We start from the raw sequence: 23,598 nt of genomic DNA, 5'->3' as shown, positions 1-23,598 counted from the left end.
GATCATTTTGACCCCACGGGATGAGATCTTGCGTGGAGCCCCAGATCGAGGGAGATTATCAGTGGTCTTGTATGTCTTCCATTTTCTGATGATTGCTCCCACAGTTGATTTTTTCACACCAAGCTGCTTGCCTATTGTAGATTCACTCTTCCCAGTCTGGTGCAGGTCTACAATACTTTTCCTGGTGTCCTTCCAAAGCTCTTTGGTCTTGGCCATGGCGGAGTTTGGAATCTGACTGTTTGAGGCTGTGGACAGGTGTCTTTTATACAGATGATGAGTTCAAACAGGTGCCATTCATACAGGTAACGAGTGGGGGACAGAAAAGCTTCTTACAGAAGACGTTACAGGTCTGTGAGAGCCAGAGATTTTCCTTGTTTGAGGTGACCAAATACTTATTTTCCACCCTAATTTACGAATAAATTCTTTACAAAGCCTACCATGTGGATTCATGGATTTTTTTTTCACATTCTGTCTCTCACAGTTGAAGTGTACCTCTGGTGCAAATTACTGACCTCTGTCATCATTTTAGGTGGGGGAACTTGCACAATCGGTGGCTGACTAAATACTTTTTTGCCCCACTGTACCTTGTCTCTTCCTTCGGGTATAACAGGATAAGAGTTTAGAAAAGTGTGAAGTAGGAAATTTCAGAATTTGAAAAAAAAAAAAAAAATGCAGCAGAGCTCCGAAACATGTGGCTTACAGCTACACCGTCTAAGCCAGAAGTCTAATTTAATTGTTACACCTGGTAGAGAAGCCACACTGATCATTTTATTAAAGATGAAAGAATTTAGACATTTTGTAACTCTCAGTGATGCGCAGTGTTCGTTTGACTTTGGGACCTGAAGCGGAGTTTAGGACCCAGATTACTCCGCGAGGCTCCTGACTACGGTAGCCATAATGATCCGAATATCCATCAAGCGGTGCGGCTTCGTAGCTTACCAAAGTCGTACTAAAACATTTTTTGACAGATTTTTGAGCACCGTATACCACATAAAATCCGTTTGAGGTCAGTAAGCACAAACAGAATTCATACATAAGGTGCACTGGATTATAAAGTGCACTGTCGATTTTTAAGAAAATTAAAAGATTTTAAGTGTGTCTTATACTTCAAAATATATGGTACATAAGGTTACAGATTTTTAGGATCACCTCTAAAGGCTGAAAAGAAACCCCAAAACAAGTGGATAAAAATCAAAAAAATAAATGAATGCATGAGAAAAAAAAACAAAAAAAAAAAAACTGCTCTAAACAGACCATTACAGACTGAAGCAGGCAGAAAGGGCCAGAGGGATTCTCAGCTTCAACTTCAAAGTCTCACATAAAACACTGACCACAAACAGGAATACAGCATAAAAGACATTTATTTCTGGAAAACAACAACCTGTGAGAGTTCTCATGCAGTCTATCAAATTCCTACTCACACTGAAACATTTTACGAGCCTCTGGCTTTTCACCTGTGAGTTTTCTTGTGATGCATCAATATACTTTTTCGACTGAAACTTTTCCCACATGTTTCACAGGGATATGGCCTCTCACCTGTGTGGGTTCTCCTGTGAATATACAAATGGCTGCTTCGACTGAAACTTTTCCCACATATATCACAGGGATATGGCCTCTCACCTGTGTGGGTTCTCATGTGAATATACAAAGTACTGCTTCGACTGAAACTTTTCCCACATATATCACAGGGATATGGCCTCTCACCTGTGTGGGTTCTCCTGTGAATATACAAATTACTGCTTCGACTGAAACTTTTCCCACATGTATCACAGGGATATGGCCTCTCACCTGTGTGGGTTCTCCTGTGATTATACAAATTACTGCTTCGACTGAAACTTTTCCCACACGTATCACAGGGATATGGCCTCTCACCTGTGTGGGTTCTCCTGTGAATATACAAACGACTGCTTTGAGTAAAACATTTCCCACATGTATCACAGGGATATGGCTTCTCACCTGTGTGGATTCTCATGTGATCATACAAATTACTGCTTCGACTGAAACTTTTCCCACACGTATCACAGGGATATGGCCTCTCACCTGTGTGGGTTCTCATGTGAATATACAGAGTACCGCTTCGACTGAAACTTTTCCCACATGTATCACAGGGATATGGCCTCTCACCAGTGTGAATTGCAAGGTGATGTTTCCATGTACTTCTAGCTCTGAAACTTTTCCCACATGTATCACAAGGATACGGTTTCACATCAATGTGGGGTTTCTTTCTTTGGGCCTGATTCTTGATGGATTTTTGGCAAACATCAGACACAGTCCGGCTCTCCACATCATTGTGACTTCTGTCTCGCTTCTGTCTCTTCTTTGACACTGAGGTCACAGTTTCGCTTAGCCCTGACTCTTCACACTTGCTGGATTCTTCATCTGTGCTTTCACTTTGAGGAGAGTCATCACAGAGGAGCTGCTCCCCATCTCCTCCTGGTTCACTGTGCTCTCCTTCCTCAGCAGCAGTCACCATAAAGGTATCAGGCTCCTCCTTCAGTCCCAGCTGCTCTCCTTCCTGACTGCTGCACAGTTCCTCCTGTTCCTCTTTAATTTGTGGAGGTTCTGGGTCCTTCTGCTCCACACTGGAGCTCCTCTCCTGGTCACAGAGCTGCTGCTCAGGGAGAACCTCCTGTTCCTCATAGATATGCTGCTGTGGGACGTCTACAGGGACAGAAGAAAAAAGTTACTGATGCAACCACAGAAACATTAACAGGACTTTACAGCATGACTGCATCACTCATGTATGTGGACTGACACCCGAGTTCACCTGTTTTGTGGTTTGAAAGCCACAGAGTTTAGAGAAAATGGGTCTCAATTGTTCCCATACTACTGACACATACGGGATCACTGAGGGTAACAAATTTCCCACGTGTGGGACTAATAAAGGTTATCTTATCTTATCTTTCTCTTTTGCTCTTCTCCAGCTTTGACAAAAGTCCAGCTGGGATAACCACATTTACTCAGGGCCTTCTTGATTAGGGATGGGTATCATTTAGGTTTTATCCGATACCGGTGCCAAATCGGTACTTTTGAAACTGTGCTGGTGCTTAAATGGTGCTCAAACCGGTGCTTAAAGAATGGAGAACACAAAATTGGTCCAAAAACCTCTCATGTTCAGCTGTTTTTTTGTAAAAAGATAACAATGTTAGCCTTTTCTGCAGCTATAGGGCATATATGGTATCACTCTTGGATGGAAGCAGTGCTTAAACAGTGGAAAAAAAACAAAACAAAACCATAAACCTTGTCCAAAACCTCTCATGTTTAACTGTTTTCCACTTTTTCTTTGGTCATTTTAGCCTTTTTGGCCAGGGTGAAGGGAGTATCTGCCATCAAACAAGAACACAGCTGCATGTAACTACGACGGTGTTTGCTAGTTCACCTTACATGCATTAATGTAATAACGTGGTTAGCCTACTCAACGTAAATTACACACGAACAACATTTAGCTACTCACGCAGAGAAGAACGGCTGCTGCTGCATCATCATCCTCATCATTTCTGCTACACTGGCAGGGCTAGGGGCCAGTACTCTCCTCTTTGGGTTCTTGAGGGATGTTGCTAACTCTGGGTCCGACAACAGGCACCACACCCGCAGTAGATGTGCACTGCGTGAGGTTTCGCAGTAAGCTATCAAATACGGTGCATTTCTCGGCTTTTAAAAAAAAAACAAAAAAAAAAAACGCTATGCGTCGCCAGGTGTTTCATCAGATTTGAGGTGTTACCTCCTTTGACAGTATCACAGTATCAGCTTAAAGCACTTGTTGCGGCTGAGTTTGCATATTTTGCTGTGAAGTACAGCCAGACTTTGACCGCTTCGCCTTGAGCATTTTTAATCTGTAGCTCTGCTCTAAAAGAACGTACGTACCTGGACCCGCCTACTATCCTTGCTAAAGTTAAATGATTGGCTAGAATCCAAAGTGTGTGACAATTCAGGAAAAAAAAAAAAAAAAAAAAAAAGCATATGGCCACAATGGCACCGGATACCGGTACCCATCCCTATTCCTGATGTGCTGTTTTTCCGCTTCCCTGGCTGCTGGGTCAGTGGGGATGGTGTTCGCTCTGTGGTGTAGCAGCCTAATGACACCCAGTTTGTGTTCCAGTGGATGATGAGAGTCAAACCTTAGATACTGATCTGTATGCGTAGGTTTCTGGTACACATCAGCTTTTAGATGTCCCCCATTACTGATGGAAATCTCACACTCAAAGAAGGCTAACCTGCCACTTTTCATATCCTCGCTGGTGAATTTGATGTGTCGGTCCACCGAGTTAATGTGATCCGTGAATTGTGGTATGTCCTGAGATTTGATTTTCACCCAGGTGTCACCTTCGACTGGCACAAACAATTATTCTGATAGTCGATTAGTCAATGATTAATTTTGCGATTAGTCGACTAATCAGATCATCATCCATTGGACGTAAAACGTATTGCACCAGCAGCGTCTGCTCTTATATAACTATCATTAGCTTACAGCTTTAAGTGTTTAAGGTATGTGCTAACTAAAAATGAAGACAAGATGATAGTTTATTAAACGTTTAATGACCTTTGCAGTTTGTCCTGGTGGAGTTTAATAAACTCAGCCATCTGCTCCTTGCTATCTAAAATATAACACGACACTGGAGTAAATTCTCGACCATCTCACACTTCTGTTTAATCAGTTTTCAGCTTGACGTTTATTCAGCTGTGTGAAAAGTAGAGATGGACCGATCCGATATTACGTATCTGTATCGGTCCCATACTGACCTAAATTACTGGATCGGATATCGGAGAAAAATAAAAAATGTAATCCGATCCATTAAATATCTCGAAAGCACCTCACAAAACTTGCAACACGCCGTAACTCACCTCAGAACCTTAGCACGTCGGAGCAGTATGCATCACGTGATAGAGCGGCTGTGGCATGCAGGACCTGTCGGTGGTCTGGATAGCATTTGGAGCTTCGCCACCAAACCGACATTTCATCTCCAACAAAGTTATCACAGAGAGAAGTAAAGCAAGTGTGTAAGTCCATCTCTGAATGTTTGTAAAGCATTCCAGCGTTAAGCTTAACAACCGATATATGGAGCGACTGCCTCTTCTTGCTGCTACTTCAATCATGAAACTGCTTAATGATCAGCTGATCGGCTTTTCTGTCGGGAGTCCGTCTCTCTTGTTTGTTTTTGGCCCACTTTGCACCAGAAAGAGGAAACCAGCGGCTGAACAACAGCAGCACGTTTAAGCTTGATCAGCTGTTGTTAGAATGTATTTAATATTACTTTCTACACCAGGATCCTTTTCTACGCAGCTGACGGCTGTAACTGTGCAGGGGCGGATCTAGCAAAGTTTAGCCAGGGGGGCCGATAGGGCATTAACAGGGAAAAGAGGGCACAAAGACATACTTTTCTTTCTTATTCTCATTTAAAATGTCTAGCTTTTAATAAATAATTATCTGAATCTTACACCAAAGTTTTAATCTGATGTAAAATGTATAGAAGTCCATTACTGTATATAGTAACTATTAAGTCTAATATATATACCCTAGTAAGCTATAGTACTTTTTCCTTTGGGAAGGTACCATCTGTGCAGTCTGCAATTCTGTTGAAGAAAGATGTTGAATCTATTTAATATTTCTTGAAAAATAATTGATTTCTGTGCATTGTTTTTCACACTGCATCAAATTAAGGTTGATTACATCGATTAAGCATCATGAGGTGGCGCGTGAGGGGTGGTTCCCTATTTTTTATTTATTTATTTTTGTTGTTGCTGGGAGTTGGAACCCTATTAGTTAGGCTGCTTAATATTTATGCTAAGTACTCTTTAAAATACCAGAATAGGGAGGATGGTATAGGTTTAAGTTTATTAGATTGATCAGTATTTCGGAACTATGAAATATTTTTTTTTTTTTGCATACAGGTATAACAGAATAGCTTTAGTGTTGTTGTTGTTTTAAACTTGAGTATGAACTTATACAAAATGCAGCAAGATATTAAAAAAACAGTTTTGTTGATTAAAAAACACTATATCGGATTCATATCGGTATCGGCAGATATCCAAATTTATGATATCAGTATCGGACATAAAAAAGTGGTATCGTGCCATCTCTAGTGAAAAGTAGAGATGGCACGATACCACTTTTATGCTCAACCTCAGGTCGAAACCGGGCAAATCCGGAGAAAATCGCCCTCCGCTCAGCGATCATGCTGTAGCGGTTATGGCGGAGGCCCAGTCGTCCCCACTTCTCGGCCAAATGGACGTCGACAAATTGGTGGAGATGGTATCGGCGCAGCTGCAGAAGGCTGTGGAGGCCTCCTTTGAGAAGAAGATTGATCCGGTTCTGAAAAGACTGGAAACATGCGCAGCTAACATCTCTGCATTGGATGTTAAAATGAAGGAGGCAGAGGTGCGTATATCAACGCAGGAAGATGTTACAGTGGGATATGGCGCCAAGATTTCTGAAGTGGAGCTTAAGCTGGAGGCCGCTTTGGATAAGATTGATGACTTGGAGAACAGGAGCCGACGGTGTAACATACGTGTTATTGGGCTACCCGAAGGCAGTGAAGGTACCAACCCTGTGTCTTTTTTCAAAACGTGGTTACCGGAGTTGGTGGCTGTGAGTTTCAAGGGCGGCGCTGTTAAAATCGATCGCTGCCACCGGGTGCTTGCACGCCTCCCTTCCAGTGCCCAGCGGCCCCGCGCGGTCATCATAAAGCTCCACAACTTCCAGGATAAAGCACGGATCATGCAAGCGGCTAGGAGGAAGCAGTCCTTATTTCATAACGGCATTCCTATTATGATATTCGAGGACTTCTCCGCCGCTGTTCTGAAGAAACGCCAGGGATTCTACCACGTCAAACAACGCCTCAGGGAGATGGGTGTCCCCTTCGCCATGATGTACCCGGCTGTCCTTAGGATCAAGATCGATGGCCAGGAGAAATCTTTTAGAACTCCAGAAGCAGCCTCAGCTTACCTGGATAACGTGCCTCAAGGGGCGGGGCCGCGCTCATCCTCGGTGGCTCCAGCGGACTGTTGATCTGTGCTCCTGTCCCATACGTGAGGCATTCGCCAATCCCTCGTCTCCTCCTTTCTTTTTACTTTTTTATTTATTTATTTATTTTTTATTATTGTTATTTTTTTTCTGTTTGGTTTCTTTTTTTCTTTTCGGGTCTGCGCGGAGATAATAACCCCATACACATAGACTATTTTATTTAGCCATTTATAATCCGAATCCTTGTTTTAGCTGCGGGCGCGCAGCTGTTTCACGTTACTGATTAAGAAAAGACTCGTACTCTGGTCCAGCATCTTTCTATGTCCAAGTTGGAAAGTTTGCTTGCGCCCCCTGCTGGGCGTTGGAGACCTTTGTCTGACCTCCATACTCACTGGTTTCTTGACGGTTCTGTTTCTTGTAAATAGTTTTTTGTTAATTGTTAGCAAAGCAGGACGTTTGTTTTTCTATGTGTATTTTACTTGCCACTGGTGTTGTAGAGCAGTGTTTGGGAGCCCTACATATCAGCTATGCTTTGGTCACCTGAGCGTGGTTCCATGCTTATTTAAAATGTTGTATGATAAGTGATAATTCAGTGTTAAATGTTTGTTCCTGGAATGTAGGAGGTATACATAACCCTATTAAACGGAAAAAAATATTGAGTTTTCTTAAGAGGGAGAATGTCCATGTTGCCTTGTTGCAAGAAACTCACCTGTCTCCTCAGGAGCATCTAAAACTGAAACGTGATTGGGTCGGTCAAGTTTTTAGTTCCTCCTTTACGAGTAAGAGCCGCGGTGTAGCCGTTTTAATACATAAACACCTACTGCTGAGAGTTGACCAAACAATTTGTGATAAGTCTGGTAGATATGTTTCCTTAAAGGGCACCCTAGGTGGTCAGGCGGTGTCATTTCTGAATATTTACTTTCCACCAGTACAGTCTAACGACTTTATTGCTCATACTTTCTCTTCCTTTTCTGATTGGGTTTGTGATAATTCTGTGATAGCCGGTGATTTTAACTGTTATTTTTCTACAACTAAGGACAGATCCCCTCCTAAACAAATTCAAATGTCTACAAGGGCCAAAGCACTTTTAGATACTTGTAACGAACTTGATCTGGTTGATACCTGGCGGACTCTTCATCCTAACGATAAAGAATTTACTTTTTTTTCCAGTGTTCATAGAACAAGTAGTAGAATCGATCGTTTTCACCCCCAAACGATCACTGGGAAACATTTTGGGATGTACAATAGGCGATATTATTATATCAGATCATGCGCCGGTCTTTGTTCAGCTAAGTGATCTAAATCCTGTCCCTCGGTCTCATACCTGGAGATTTAACAATTTTTTGATTCACGACCCAAAATTCGAAATATTTTTAAATGATCAGCTTGAACATTTTTTAAAAGGTTAATGCAGCCCCTGAAGTTTCTCCAGGCCTGCTTTGGGACACCCTGAAGGCTTACACCCGTGGACTGATTACCGTATTTCCCGGACTACAAAGCGCACCTAAATATTAGCCGCACAAGCTAAAATCAGGGGAAAATCCTGTTTTGTACATACATTAGCCGCACCTGACCAAAAGCCGCAGGTGTTTCAATGTTGACTTATCATATGTAAGAGAATATGCACAAAGGGAATTGTCAGGAAAGAGATGGCTGTTTGGAGACATCACTTTTATTAATATTTTGAAAAACAAGTTATGGGTACATATTTGCACATGTAGTACATAACAGTAACCTACAGCACACCAGAAAATAGATTCGGACTACCTTTTAGGCTCAGGTGCAGTGACACAGCTTTAACAAGAAGAAAAGTCAGTCATTCACCATCTTTCTCTTCTTCCTGCGCACTAAAACCACCAAAGTCCTCTTCTCCAGTGTCGGATACAAACAGGCTCAGGATGGCTTCGTCATCCACTCTTCTTCTCTCCTTCGTTGTCACTTTCAAAACCAAAGAAATCCTCATTGTCAGTGTCAGAGTCGAACACCCTCAGAAGGGCCGTGGCGGTGTCCTCCTCTCCATCATGCAGCAGTCCAGCCCTTCAAAATCCGTTGGTGATCGTGGATGTTTTCACACTTTTCCACGCTGTCAGAATCCACCGGTGGAGTTGGGCATAACTTGCTTTTTGGGCATAACTTGCAAGTTTATCGCCGCTCATCATCCACGCCTCCCGCTGAATGCGTAGCGCTACTTTGAAGTTTGTTTTTCGCGCTACTTCGTACGGCACTACGTTGCCTGGCGGACGGACATCAGACTAACATACCACTCTTGAACCCCGATCCTTCCGCCAGGCAACGTAGTGCCGTACAACAGCGGAACACACAAAACAAATCGTCTTACGATATGACAAAAATCAGGAACAATCCATAGAAAAGCCGCACCTGACTAAAAGCCGCAGGGTTCAAAGCTTGTGCAAAAAGTAGCGGCTTATAGCCCGACATTTACGGTATATCATATTCAGCAGGCCTGAAGCGGAAAAATCAGATGGAACAACGGAAATTGGAACTGGAATTGCACAAACTGCAAGCTAAACATAATGAATCACCTTCAGAGCAATTAAGGAATGAAATTCAGGTGGTTAAAACAGCTTTGGAGGCACTATTGACAAGAAAGGCTGAGAAATCTCTTTTCTTCATGGCAGAGGTTGTATGAGTTTGCTAATAAACCTAACCGCTATCTGGCTAATCTTCTTCATAATAAGGGTGCTGGTTGTAATATCCCATGTGTTAGAGACTCATCTGGTTTACCTAAATATGACAATTTAATTATTAATGATACTTTTAAAACTTTTTATAAGCAGTTATATACCTCCCAGTTTAAATCAACATTGGAACAAGGTATGCATCACTTCTTCTTAGGACTAAATTTACCTAAAGTTACTGAAATCCAAAGGGATGATTTATGTAAGCCTATAACGCAAAGTGAAATTTTGAAAGTTATTCAGATGCTTCCAAATAACAAAGCCCCGGGTCCAGACGGGTTCACAGGGGAATTTTTTAAGAAATTTAGTAAGTTTAGTCTGACTTCCCCACTGCATAAGATGCTTCTGTCCTCTTTTGAGGCAGGCACTCTCCCCCCCCTCCTTAATGGAGGCTAATATTTCGCTAATTCTGAAGAAGGGGAACCCTCCAGAAGAATGCGCCTCCTATAGGCCTATATCTGTTTTAAATCTTGATTTGAAGATACTTGCTAAGGTCCTAGCTATACGTCTTGAGCCAATACTACCTTCGATCGTTAAGAATGATCAAACTGGTTTTATACGGGGGCGGTATTCCACACATAGCGTGAGGCGCCTACTTAACATTATTCAGCACTCATCTTTGTTCAACCCTGAGGCTCTAGTCATCTCACTTGATGCTGAAAAGGCCTTTGACCGTCTGGAATGGCCGTTTCTTCTTTTCACACTTCAAGAATTTGGTTTAGGTGACAACTTCGTTAAATGGATCCAGATCCTTTATACTTCCCCTCTTTCGGCAGTGATTACCAATGGTTATAGGTCGGACAATTTCAGTATTGAACATGGCAGTCGACAGGGCTGTCCGCTGAGCCCTTTGTTATTCGCCCTGGCTATGGAACCCCTTGCCACAGCCATTAGGAAGGATGCTGCTATTGAAGGACTCTGTTTGAACAATTCTCAACATAAGATTTCACTTTATGCAGATGACGTCTTAATTTTTCTAAATTTTCCTGCTCACTCAAATTCCTAGATTAGTTGCGTTAATTTCCTTCTCAGGCTACAAGATCAATTTTTCTAAAAGTGAGGCTATGCCCCTCTCTGTTCTAAATGAGGTTGATCCAAACATTTCTCAGCCTTTTCGTTGGTCTCCCTCCGGTTTCACTTATTTAGGGGTAAAGATTTCACCGAATCTAAAAGAAATGTATAGTCTGAACTACACCCCTTTAATTCAGACCATCAATCGCGATTTGGGTAGGTGGTGCAGCCTCCCTCTGTCTCTCTTAGGTCGTATTCATCTGGTCAAGATGAATATCCTCCCTCGCCTCTTGTATTTATTCCAGATGTTACCGCTTGCTCTGTCAAAAAGGTTTTGTCAAAATTAAATGGTTCAATTATTTCTTTTATATGGCGTAAGAAAAGACCTAGGCTGAGATTCGGTTTTCTGTGTTTGCCGGTTCAGAAAGGCGGTCTTGCCGCTCCCTCCTTCCCACAATACCTCTTGGCTGCACAGTTTAAATTTCTTACAGACTGGTTTATGGACGATCCGGATTCCATTTACCTCAGCGCTGAGTCCACTTCTTTAAAGGGTATCCGTTGCGGAACCTGCTATATATTTCCTCAGGTAAAGCCACAGTTCTAACACAAGATAATATGGTGCTAAAGAATATGCTCGTTGTTTGGCGCAAAGTCAGGCGCCTGGAAGGATATTATAATTGTTTCTCCCTTCTTACTCCTATTCATGAAAACCCTGACTTCTTACCTGGTCTTCGGGCTGGTTTTGCGGACTGGTCTCAAAAAGGGATTAATACAGTGGGTGATCTTGTTCATGAGAACTCTCTTCTTACTTTTAATCAACTGAAAAGCAAGTTTGGTCTGACCAATAAGGATTTTTTGAAGTACTTTCAGGTAAAGCACTATATTACTTCTAAATTGAAGGATTTGAATGGAGGGTTTGGTCTTTCCCCTATAGAATCACTCATGGTAAAAACTACCCAACTAAAATGTATCACTAAAAAGATTTATAACATTCTGTCTGATCTTAGAATGGATGACTCTAACAAAATCAAGGGCCAATGGGAATCAGACGTAGGCGCTATAGATGCTGAAGCTTGGGATGAGTTGTGTTGTCGTCCTTTTAAAGCCTTGGCATCTAATTCTATTTGGGAAAGGCAGTTTAAACTTTATAAATAGGCTTTATATTACACCCGAGAAGAGACACATAATGTTTCCAGCTTTGCCTAATCTTTGTAACAAATGTCAGTCTGCTGTTGGTTCCTTTTTTCATTGTCTGTGGAGCTGCCCTGTTATTCTACAGTTTTGGAGATCACTCATAGATAAGCTATGTACTATATTTAATTGCCGACTGCATCTGGGTCCAAGGACTTGCCTGTTAGGACTGAACGATGAGCTACCTGCCGGCTTTCGCAGCAAAGATCTCCTTCACATACTGCAACACTACGCTCGAAAGTGCATTATGGTACTGTGGATTTCTGATAAGGCTCCATCTGTCAACCAGTGGCTACAGTCTGTGATATGTATTATGCCAATGGAAGCCTTCTCTACGGCACTTAAGGACAAACCTTTCCTTTTCTATCGCATATGGGACCCTTTTTTGGCCCACCTGGACACTCCTTCTGCTCAGAGGTTGAAATCGGGCTTACGGGATTTAGCCTGGCAACAAAGGGACGATTGTTAACCTTTTTCATTGTTTATTACTATTGCTGTTGGCTTTCTCTTTCTGCCTCCCACGTCCTGCTATACATGTAGATGCATCTTTGTCCTGTGTATGTATATGCTGGTGACTGCTGTTTTCCTGCTTTGCAATTAAAAGTTCAATAATGAAAAAAAAAACAAAAACAAAAAAAACTGCAGGAATGTCTTAAAGACATAAAGACCTGGATGGCCGCTAACTTTCTGCTTCTTAATTCAGATCAAACTGAGGTTATTGTACTCGGCCCTGAAAAGCTTAGAAATATGGTATCTAACCAGATTCTTACTCTGGATGGCATTACCTTGGCCTCCAGTAACACTGTGAGGAACCTTGGAGTCATTTTGACCAGGACATGTCCTTCAACGCACATATTAAACAAATATGTAAGACTGCTTTCTTCCATTTGTGCAACATCTCTAAAGTTAGAAATATCCTGTCTCAGAGTGACGCTGAAAAACTAGTTCATGCATTTATTACTTCCAGGCTGGACGACTGTAATTCATTATTATCAGGAAGTCCTAAAAACTCCCTGAAAAGCCTTCAGCTGATCCAAAATGCTGCAGCAAGAGTCCTGACAGGGACTAGAAAGAGAGAGCATATTTCTCCTGTTTTGGCTTCCTGTTAAATCCAGGAATCAAAATCCTGCTCCTCACATACAAGGTCTTAAATAATCAGGCCCCATCTTATCTTAATGACCTTGTAGTACCATATCACCCTATTAGAGCACTTCGCTCTCGCTCTGCAGGCCTACTTGTTGTTCCTAGAGTATTTAAAAGTAGAATGGGAGGCAGAGCCTTCAGTTTTCAGGCCCCTCTTCTGTGGAACCAGCTTCCAGTTTGGATTCAGGAGACAGACACTATCTCTACTTTCAAGATTAGGCTTCAAACTTTCCTTTTTGCTAAAGCATACAGTGGGGCAAAAAAGTATTTAGTCAGCCACCGATTGTGCAAGTTCCCCCACTTAAAATGACGACAGAGGTCAGTAATTTGCACCAGAGGTACACTTCAACTGTGAGAGACAGAATGTGAAAAAAAAATCCATGAATCCACATGGTAGGATTTGTAAAGAATTTATTCGTAAATTAGGGTGGAAAATAAGTATTTGGTCACCTCAAACAAGGAAAATCTCTGGCTCTCACAGACCTGTAACGTCTTCTGTAAGAAGCTTTTCTGTCCCCCACTCGTTACCTGTATGAATGGCACCTGTTTGAACTCATCATCTGTATAAAAGACACCTGTCCACAGCCTCAAACAGTCAGACTGCAAACTCCGCCATGGCCAAGACCAAAGAGCTTTGGAAGGACACCAGGAAAAGTATTGTAGACCTGCACCAGACTGGGAAGAGTGAATCTACAATAGGCAAGCAGCTTGGTGTGAAAAAATCAACTGTGGGAGCAATCATCAGAAAATGGAAGACATACAAGACCACTGATAATCTCCCTCGATCTGGGGCTCCACGCAAGATCTCATCCCGTGGGGTCAAAATGATCATGAGAACGGTGAGCAAAGATCCCAGAACCACACGGGGGGACCTGGTGAATGACCTGCAGAGAGCTGGGACCAAAGTAACAAAGGTCACCATCAGTAACACACTACAACGGCAGGGAATCAAATCCCGCAGTGCCAGACGTGTTCCGCTGCTGAAGCCAGTGCATGTCCAGGCCCGTCTGAAGTTTGCCAGAGAGCACATGGATGATACAGCAGAGGATTGGGAGAATGTCATGTGGTCAGATGAAACCAAAGTAGAACTTTTTGGTATAAACTCAACTCGTCGTGTTTGGAGGAAGAAGAATACTGAGTTGCATCCCAAGAACACCATACCTACTGTGAAGCATGGGGGTGGAAACATCATGCTATGGGGCTGTTTTTCTGCCAAGGGGACAGGACGACTGATCCGTGTTAAGGACAGAATGAATGGGGCCATGTATCGTGAGATTTTGAGCCAAAACCTCCTTCCATCAGTGAGAACTTTGAAGATGAAACGAGGCTGGGTCTTCCAACATGACAATGATCCAAAACACACCGCCCGGGCAACAAAGGAGTGGCTCCGTAAGAAGCATTTGAAAGTCCTGGAGTGGCCTAGCCAGTCTCCAGACCTCAACCCCATAGAAAATCTGTGGCGGGAGTTGAAAGTCCGTGTTGCTCGGCGACAGCCCCAAAACATCACTGCTCTCGAGAAGATCTGCATGGAGGAATGGGCCGAAATACCAGCTACTGTGTGTGCAAACCTGGTAAAGACCTATAGTAAACGTTTGACCTCTGTTATTGCCAACAAAGGTTATGTTACACAGTATTGAGTTGTATTTTTGTTATTGACCAAATACTTATTTTCCACCCTGATTTACAAATAAATTCTTTACAAATCCTACCATGTGGATTCATGGATTTTTTTTTCACATTCTGTCTCTCACAGTTGAAGTGTACCTCTGGTGCAAATTACTGACCTCTGTCATCATGTTAGGTGGGGGAACTTGCACAATCGGTGGCTGGCTAAATACTTTTTTGCCCCACTGTATAGTTAGGGCTGGACCAGGTGACCCTGAATCCTCCCTTAGTTATGCTGCAATAGACGTAGGCTGCCGGGGATTCCCATGATGCATTGAGTTTTTCCTTTCCAGTCACCTTTCTCACTCACTATGTGTTAACAGACCTCTCTGCATTGAATCATATCTGTTATTAATCTCTGTCTCTCTTCCACAGCATGTCTTTATCCTGTCTTCCTTCTCTCACTCCAACCAATCACAGCAGATGGCCCCGCCCCTCCCTGAGCCTGGTTCTGCTGGAGGTTTCTTCCTGTTAAAAGGGAGTTTTTCCTTCCCACTGTCGCCAAAGTGCTGCTCATAGGGGGTCATATGATTGTTGGGTTTTTCTCTGCATCTACTGTATAATATAAAGCGCCTTGAGGAGTCTGTTGTTGTGATTTGGTGCTATATAAATAAAATTGAATTGGAAGTGTGAGAGGAAAACCCCAACCCTGCCTCAGTGCAGTGTCCTCGGGTGAGTTTAGAGCTGAATGCTTGTTTAAACAGAGACACATTCACCTTCTGTCCTCCAGAAACATCCCCGCAGCCTCAAAGTAAACGTACCACAGAGCTGTGATCAGGATCCTCCCTCAGAGGGACACTCACCTGTCCTGTGCAGCTTTATTTCTGGTTTCCAGGTGATATCTAGCAGTCTGCGCTGACGGTCGATCTCTTCCTCGTACTGCACAGGATCATTACGAACTTCAGGCTCCTCCTTCAGTCCCAGCTGCTCTCCCTCCTGACTGCTGCACAGTTCCTCCTGTTCCTCTTTAATCTGTGGAGCTTCTGGTTCCTCCTGGTCCACATTGAAGCTTCTTTCCTGGTTCCAGAGCTGCTGCTCAGGGAGAACCTCCTCCTCCTCACAGACCTGCTGCTGTGGGACGTCTGGAGAGACAGAAGAAAGACGTCACAACCACAGAAACATTAACAGGACTTTACAGCATGACTGCGTCGCCCATGTGTGTGAGAGTAAAGCCGTCCAATCAGCTGTAAGTCACTGATCTCAGATCTGCATTTATTCAGATAAAGACAAGACGTGTGGAAATGTGACCACAGGAACCGTGCACGTGCTGTGTATGACTTTAGCTTTTATGAACTGTGACAATCACCACAACGGGCCCGGGCGACCACTTTGACGTCACTGATGGAGAAATAAAAAAAGCCTTATTGTTATGACATTAACACTGAACTCTTTACAGCTCTGCAGAAGAAGAAAGGAAATCAAGGAAAAACCTTTTCAGGCTAGATTACTGAGTTTATGAGGTGCACCTGAACGCACCATCAAACACACGTTTCACCGCCAAACAAAAAGATTTTCAAACGATTCACAGGATTGAGTGATGGATCCAGGTCAGAGAAAAGCTCAAATCCAGGCTGATTTCAGCGCCTGCTGTTTGAATGCAGCGCAGCGCAGTCCTGTCCTCTGTTTGCTCTTTGTTAGCTCACATCTCCAAAAAGTCCTCACAATCAGAAACGTCCCGCAGAGCTGTGATCAGGATCCTCCCTCAGAGGGACACTCACCTGTCCTGTGCAGCTTGATTTGGGGTTTCCAGGTGATATCCAGCAGTCTGCGCTGACGGTCGATCTCTTCCTCGTACTGGACGATCGTTTTTTCAAACTCCAAGAATATTTGTTCAGCAGCAGCAGTTAGTCGCTCGTTGATGAACTCTCTCAGATACTGAACTGGAGGCATCGTTACTGCCTCGGCTCACACACAGCACAAAGCGAGCCTTCAAAAGTTCACGCTGGAACAACCAAACTGCCGGCTTTTAAAAATGTTTACTTCCGCTTCGTGTCCCGCTCTGAAGTTCCGGCAGGAGGAGGATGTGCAAATACTTTGTTCCGCCTGGAATAAACGTCCTTCTTTCTTTCTAAAAACCTATTTAAATGTACCAAACAGAGCCATAAACACATAAACAACGTGTTATAAATAATAAAGGAGAGAAAATGAAAAGAAAAGGCCTCATTCAGGTTTTTATCCATAATGAATCATATCCATTCTAGTACTGATCATTCATATACTCAACACCAAAAAGTCTGACGTGAATGAATACTAACACACGGCTTTATAATATTTTATTGCTTGATGTAGGTCTAGAATAAATGAGGAATTACACATGCTGTTCATTAAATGTGTTTGTGGCGTGCTCAGAGTCTTCATTGGTGGAAATCATTTGTAAAAAGTTCAAAACATAATGTCTAGATTTGAAAATGCAAACGCACAGCTCTTTGTGCCAAATTTAATGAGATATGATGATGATTAAAGCATGTCCTGTTATGGAAATGTGAAATAAATCCACACAGACACAAACAGGTTTGAGTTAGCTTCACTCAGGGCACAAAGAGCAGCACAGAGTGTGGCAACAAGCTGACAGTCGTGTGTAGAGATGGGTTTTGTGGAGGGTGTTTCTATTCCTGTGCAAAATGTGTATTCATGAGAGATTTTTGAAGTAGGTTTTGCTGTTGATAACACAATCAGGCATATAACATGGCACAGACTGTCCAAGACAGCTACCCAGGAATTTTTTGTGTTGAATAAATGACAATATTTTGGTGAACGTCTTGTTTAGATATCTGGAAAAACTTCATCGGATCACAAGCGAAGACGTCCTGGGGACAAATTTGTGCCTGGCCTGCTGAAACTGTACCGGTCTAAGAACAGTGGCGTGTCTAGAAAATCTTTGTTGGGGGGGCCAGGTAGGGGCACAGATTTGGAGAAGGGTGGCAGATTTAATTGGCAGATAATGTTAAAAAAAAAAATTCTACCAACCCTTAACCATAATTCAATAATCCTATAAACCTAATAACCAAATGCACTTTTAACTCTTATTAGAATGAGATTTTAACCACTACGGTGCAAAGTTTTTAGATACTGCGTTGATAAAGTACAAGAGATACAATCAGTGCTTTGTCAGTGCTTACTCAGCATTCAAGGACAGCAATATTTGCATAGTATTTTTACTGACATATAGTGCACATATGTTTTGGGCAAAAACATTTTTGAAAATTAAAATACGAACATTTGTAACAAACAATTGACAAATTAGCCAATGCAAAACTTTATCTGCCTGTTAAAAAAAGAAGATAATCTTCTCACAAACTGGTGTTTGATTTTGAAACAGGAAAAAAGTGGGGAAACAACTGAAAAGACTAACATTTGAATAAAACCTGAAAGCAAGTAAATACTTTCTATGCTGCCTTATGGTAAACTTTGGTAATATTGATAAAGAACAACACTGGCTGATGATAAAATACAGTCAGCTGGCATGGTGACACTGCCAGTATTAACCTGCAGGGCTGGACTGGGACAAAAAAATTGGGCATTTTTACTACAGACCGACCCACCAGGTAGTAAAGCCATAAAGACTTTGACTGAAAACAAACCCTGTTGTGACAGTGATGTACAGTCTTGTTGGTATATGTATGATTTCTATACATTTTACGTCAGATAAAAACTTTGGTCGTAAGATTTAGATAATTATTTAATAAAAACTAGATATTTAAATTGAGAATAAGAAAGAAAAGTATTTCTTTGTGCCCACCTTTCCCTGTTAATGCTCTACCTGGCCCCCTGGCAACACTTTGCTAGACCCGCCCCTGCACAGTTACCAGCTGTCAGCTACATAAAAAAGGATCCTGGTGTTATTTGTCTCTCAGAAACAGTTCATAACTTCAACTCATTCATGTCACCTAAAAGGTAAACCTGTTTCTCCATCACCTGTTCAGCTCTGATGATCCAGTAAGGACATCTCCTGGTTTCATCTTCATGTTTCCCTCTCACCACATATCTAAACAGACATCATGACCAGCAGCTTTACAGCTGTGGCTCCAGCAAACATCAGCTGATACTAGAAATTAATATTAAATAAATTCTAACAACAGCTGATCAAGCTTAAACGTGCTGCTGTTGTTTAGCGCAATATCCGCTGGTTTCCTCTTTCTGGCGCAAAGTGGGCGATAAACAAACAAGAGAGAAAAGCCGATCAGCTGATCATTGATCAGTTTCATGATTGAAGTAGCAACAGGAGAGGGAGGGGGAGAGAATGAGAGAAGAGGCAGCTGTGCAGCGTAACGACAGAATAAATCCAGCTTTGTGTCTTTTTCCATTCTAGCTGAAGTTCGGGACAAACTGCGTCTCTTCTCAGCTCAATACGAAACGTGTAATATTTTCTCTGATTGAGGGACCATTCCATTTTTTAAGGAGCCGTTGGCAACTCTACTAACCTTATGAATAAAATAAAGTTCACTATCAGTAACATCATAGCACCCACCCAGCTGTATAAAAACTCCATCAAACTGGCTAGAACGCAGTACGAGTTATTGCAACTGACAGTAAAAAGTCAGCAACATGAAAATAAACTCCACCTAAACTTGGTTTATATCTGACCCAGATAGACTGCAGCTCATAACTTCTTACCTGAAGTTCAGTTCACCTGACACTCGGACTGGCGGCTGCTTCGGGGCTCTCCTCCTGCCTCCCCTTCCCTCATCCACCTGTTGCCTCTGTGGAAGCCCCGCCATAGCCACCACCAAACAACGGAGTTATTTCTACACATCGACCTGCATCTGGCCAATCCACCACCTCTCATTGTTCATGCCGTTACAAAAAAAATAGAAAATAAGTCAAATAAGCCCGATGGCCAGTCCAGCTATGTTAACCTGCAACCAAATCTGCAGCTCCATACAGCAATGTTACGACTTAGATTATATCTTATAACTCATAACTCTTATGTTAGCTGCCCTCAGTAGCATACTGTCTGAAATATTCCACGGCTGCAATAATTCTTTAAGTGTTATTTTTTTTCCTTGGTATTCTAATTTCACCGAAGTTTACTAAACTCAACAAACTTAATATTACTTACCGGGACATTTATTCTGTCCTCATTTTCTTTCACCGAAAAATTGTTTCCTGCAGTGACGTCTTTTGCGCTTGGCTCTCCTACCTTTGCTAACGTGATGCGCATAGCGCAGAAGCGATGCTGCATTCACTTACACTCGGATATCTGAGCGTCACCGTGAAAACATAATCGGACATTTGATATTTGATTGAATTTTATTGTTTTGCCTTTGGGGTGGCACCTGGGGTGGCCAGTCTGGTTTGGGGGGTGGCCTGTGCCCCCCCAGGCCACCCCGCTGGACACGCCATTGTCTAAGAAGGGAGCTCTTGGTGAGGAGATGGAAGACCTCCTGGATGAACTTGATGAACAGGTGAATGGCCTGCATTTGTATAGCGCTTTTCTAGTCCCTAAGGACCCCAAAGCGCTTCACACTACATTCAGTCATTCAAACATTCACACACTGGTGATGGCAGCTACATTGTAGCCACAGCTGCCCTGGGGCGCACTGACAGAGGCGAGGCTGCCGGACACTGGCGCCACCGGGCCCTCTGACCACCACCAGTAGGCAAACATGGGCAGTGGCGGTCCTAGCCCTGGGCGAACACTCCTTCTGCCCCCCCCCCACCCACACACACACACACACACACACACACACACAAACACACACACACACAAAACATATTACAGTTTTTTACAGCCACTAGGACACATTTCCCAATACTTAGGTCACTTTTGCAAAACTCTTCACACAATCCTCCTAACTGACCTTCAGCTTGGCAAAGCAGTTCATTTCACATTCAAAATGCACTACAACTACCAAAACACTTCATTCAGGTCTCAAATAAACTCATTCTTCCAGAACACTAGCAAAGGTTGACAGCCGACAAACACACTTTGTCACCCACAAAACAATGACCTAAAAAACACTAACAACATGTAGCATTACAGTGTTTTCTTGTGTAAAACAAGGACACATCTCTGTTTATAATTTCAATATATGTTACTGGAATGAATCAGACATCATGCAGAATTCGTTAATATTTGTTTATGTATTTTTATGTTTTTGCACTAAGTAATCCCAAAATACAAGAATTTGTATACACACCATCCACTGATACACATACAATAGTAATGCTAATCTACTCGGTCTTCTCCATTTGGCCACAGGTTCTCATCCACATCACATCTTATGTCATCCAGGGCAACACACCTAGGAAAGAATCTTCTGGCTGCCAGAATTGAAGGAGTTGAACAATTGAAGGAGTAACACCTGTGCAGATGTTCATCTACAATGAGAATCAGCTGTGGCTGGTTAAACTGCATTTTTAGATTTAAAATATGTTTCAATAAAATATTGTTGTTGAATTTTGCTGTCTTTTCAAGTTTTGCATTGTGTTATTGTTTTGGCCATAAGTTTAACAGTTTTGAAAACAGTATGTAAGCACATGCAAAATGTCCTGTACATACAAAGATTTTTGGCAGTTGTTGTGTCTGAGTGAGAAGATAATTCATGAAATTTGAGAGATGTAGTCATTGAATGCATTTTGTGCCAAAACAATGATAACTGGTCCTCAGTTTAGCCCACATAGACTTCTGTTGTGCTCACTGTGTGAGGAGGTTTGCCAACGTGACCTAAGTATTGAGAAATGTGTCCTAGCGTCTGTAAAAAACTGTAACATAAAACTGTTGTCGGAACCATACTGAATTTCACCAGAGAGACACACACACACATATGAAGAGAGAGAGAGTGCACATAGTATGCAAACAGCCACCAAACATCCATCATGATTCATCATACAATGAGAACAGAACAACTCAACAACTGACGATGACTAATTATTATTAAAATCTGTAACATAATGTTTGGAGTTTAGTCTGTTACTGTTGCTATTTTTACCATTTCTTCTTGGAGCAACTGTAACCCACATCATTTCCTTCAGGATCAATAAAGTATTCTGATTCTGATTGTTTCAGGATGACCTGCCTTTATCCAATCACACATCTGCTTACCTGCATCTTTTGCTCGTTTCTCCTCCTCTTCTTTTCTATTTTTTCTAAACTGAAGACATGATGGCTTTGAACTTTTCTTGTCCATCTTCCATTGGTTTTAATTTTACACTCCAGTATGAACACCTATGCCTCAGGGATCACCACAACATAACCTAATAAACCTACACCTTAGTTCACTTTGTCTAGGGTTTATTTCGCACAACCCAGGATTCAAATCATGAATACATAATAGGCTTGGATTTACAACATTATGAATGAAATGTGGTCTACTTGGAAGCAGCAGGACTCTCCTCCCCTTTCCAACGGCTTGTGTGTGAGACTTTAAATCATCAAACTGTAAATGTTAAATTGCAGTTGTCAGATAATTTTATGCAGGTAAGCAGATGTGTGATTGGATAATTTTATGGTGAGGATTGCAGTTGTCATAACTCTCACTGCTTTTTTCTGCTGAGGAGCAGCTGGGCGTTGTTCCAGAAGAAAATATTTTTGTACAAAACTCATCACAAGGTTGGTGGGTGAAAGATACTGTGCCATTAATTAAAGGAAAGTAAGCTTTTTCTTTTAAAACCTCCATGAGTCAAATGACCATCATGGTATAGAGGTTAAAGTTAAAATCTTTAGAAATGCATTTTGTCCTTAGTTTTTCTTGGCTCTCAATACTTCATATTTTACTTTTCTTCAGGACACTGACATTGTTTTTGGAACCAGTGTTGAACGGTGCATCAGTTGTTATCCTCACCATCCTGCAAGATGCCGATGCCGATACGTCTGTGTGAGACTGTGCAGTTGTGTTGGAAGGAGACATCGTGCTACATAACGTTTAACTATAAAGACATCTCCTGGATGCACTGGTACGCATCTTCAGTGATGTATCCTGGGGTCATCAGGTGTTTCGGGTCTCACAACATCCTACACCCTCGCCCAGGCGACCCAGCCGGGGGTGATCAGGCCCCGACTTGTGTACCAGTAGCTACCCATATCTCCTATATGATATATGCAAGTGACATTTTTTACTGTAACAGCGATTCATACAGGAAAATAATGACTATTAATAAGGTTGCCCAAACGGTTGCATCACACTGGTTATAGGAACATAGTGAAGACAAGTTATTTAGAGAGTAAAGAGAGGTTAGTTTATTTTGGAGTAGAGCTGCATTTATTAAGAAAATTTTAAAAAGACAGGAACACTCTTTAGAGGTTTGTGGGTGGCTCTTAAAAGAGCCGTTGTGGGGAAGTCACTCAGACTTCAAACAGGCTACTCCTTTGGTTGCCAAGACACGGCTCCCTGCGCCGAGAAGTGAGCCATGAACTTCTCCCTCACCAGGACAGCCTCTCTGGAGGAGTTGTTTGCTGCTACACGACCCAGGCCTTGCAACGGCTCCACCACAGCAGGTGCCACACCCCTCACAGCAGGTGCCACACCCCTCACAGCAGGTGCCCCTCTCTCGGCACCTCTCTCGGCAGAAAATTGTGGAGAACACACATTGCCTTCACGCACTTCTCCGCAATTTCAGGACAGAGCTCCATGGAGCGCAGATGCAACCTCTACTGTGAGGGAGAGAGGGAAGTTCCAGCGCTCCTGGAATCCCTCTGCAATGCACCGCCAGTCTGCAGTTGAAGGCACAGCCATGAAGTCGTCCACTAGACAGTCCCAGATGGACGTCGCTACCTGGGGGGTGATCTGGCTCACCGTGGACACACCAACTCGAAAACTGAATGTGATGGTCCTGAAGGAGTCCTCGGTGGCAAGGAACCTGGACAAAATGCTGCAGTTACAAAATACATTATTCAAATTCCAAAATACTTTTGTGATGTCAGATTTAAATTACAAAACATAAATCTTACATAAAACCTTTTGTAATTATCAGGATAATTGCATGATA

The 23,598-nt window shown here is 42.5% G+C and overlaps 1 protein-coding gene across 1 annotated transcript; it reads right to left on the bottom strand.

Moving 5' to 3' along the window:
* Nucleotides 1–1,344: 1,344 nt before the first annotated feature.
* LOC146563419 (uncharacterized) lies at nucleotides 1,345–16,669 on the bottom strand. Its single transcript, XM_085290504.1, has 3 exons — nucleotides 16,389–16,669; nucleotides 15,474–15,752; nucleotides 1,345–2,661 (listed from the first exon to the last, which is right to left on the bottom strand). The coding sequence occupies exons 1-3, from the start codon at nucleotides 16,558–16,560 to the stop codon at nucleotides 1,451–1,453; spliced, it is 1,662 nt and encodes a 553-aa protein (XP_085146630.1). The 5' UTR covers nucleotides 16,561–16,669; the 3' UTR covers nucleotides 1,345–1,450.
* Nucleotides 16,670–23,598: the final 6,929 nt, after the last annotated feature.

The sequence above is a fragment of the Mchenga conophoros genome, linkage group LG11, assembly GCF_057382185.1.
Source record: "Mchenga conophoros isolate Kocher_MC1m ecotype Shallow Benthic linkage group LG11, M_conophoros_male_GT1.1, whole genome shotgun sequence".
NCBI lineage: Eukaryota > Metazoa > Chordata > Actinopteri > Cichliformes > Cichlidae > Mchenga > Mchenga conophoros.
This window is presented reverse-complemented; position numbering and strand designations above follow the sequence as displayed.

What these genes read in the sequence shown, in the direction of transcription:
- LOC146563419 (XM_085290504.1), bottom strand. Translation starts at nt 16,560, where the DNA reads ATGCCTCCAGTTCAGTATCTGAGAGAGTTCATCAACGAGCGACTAACT. An exon ending in AATCAAGCTGCACAGGACAG is followed by an intron (nt 15,753 to 16,388) that starts GTGAGTGTCCCT and finishes CTGTCTCTCCAG; the next exon opens with ACGTCCCACAGCAGCAGGTC. An exon ending in AATAAAGCTGCACAGGACAG is followed by an intron (nt 2,662 to 15,473) that starts GTGAGTGTCCCT and finishes CTGTCCCTGTAG; the next exon opens with ACGTCCCACAGCAGCATATC.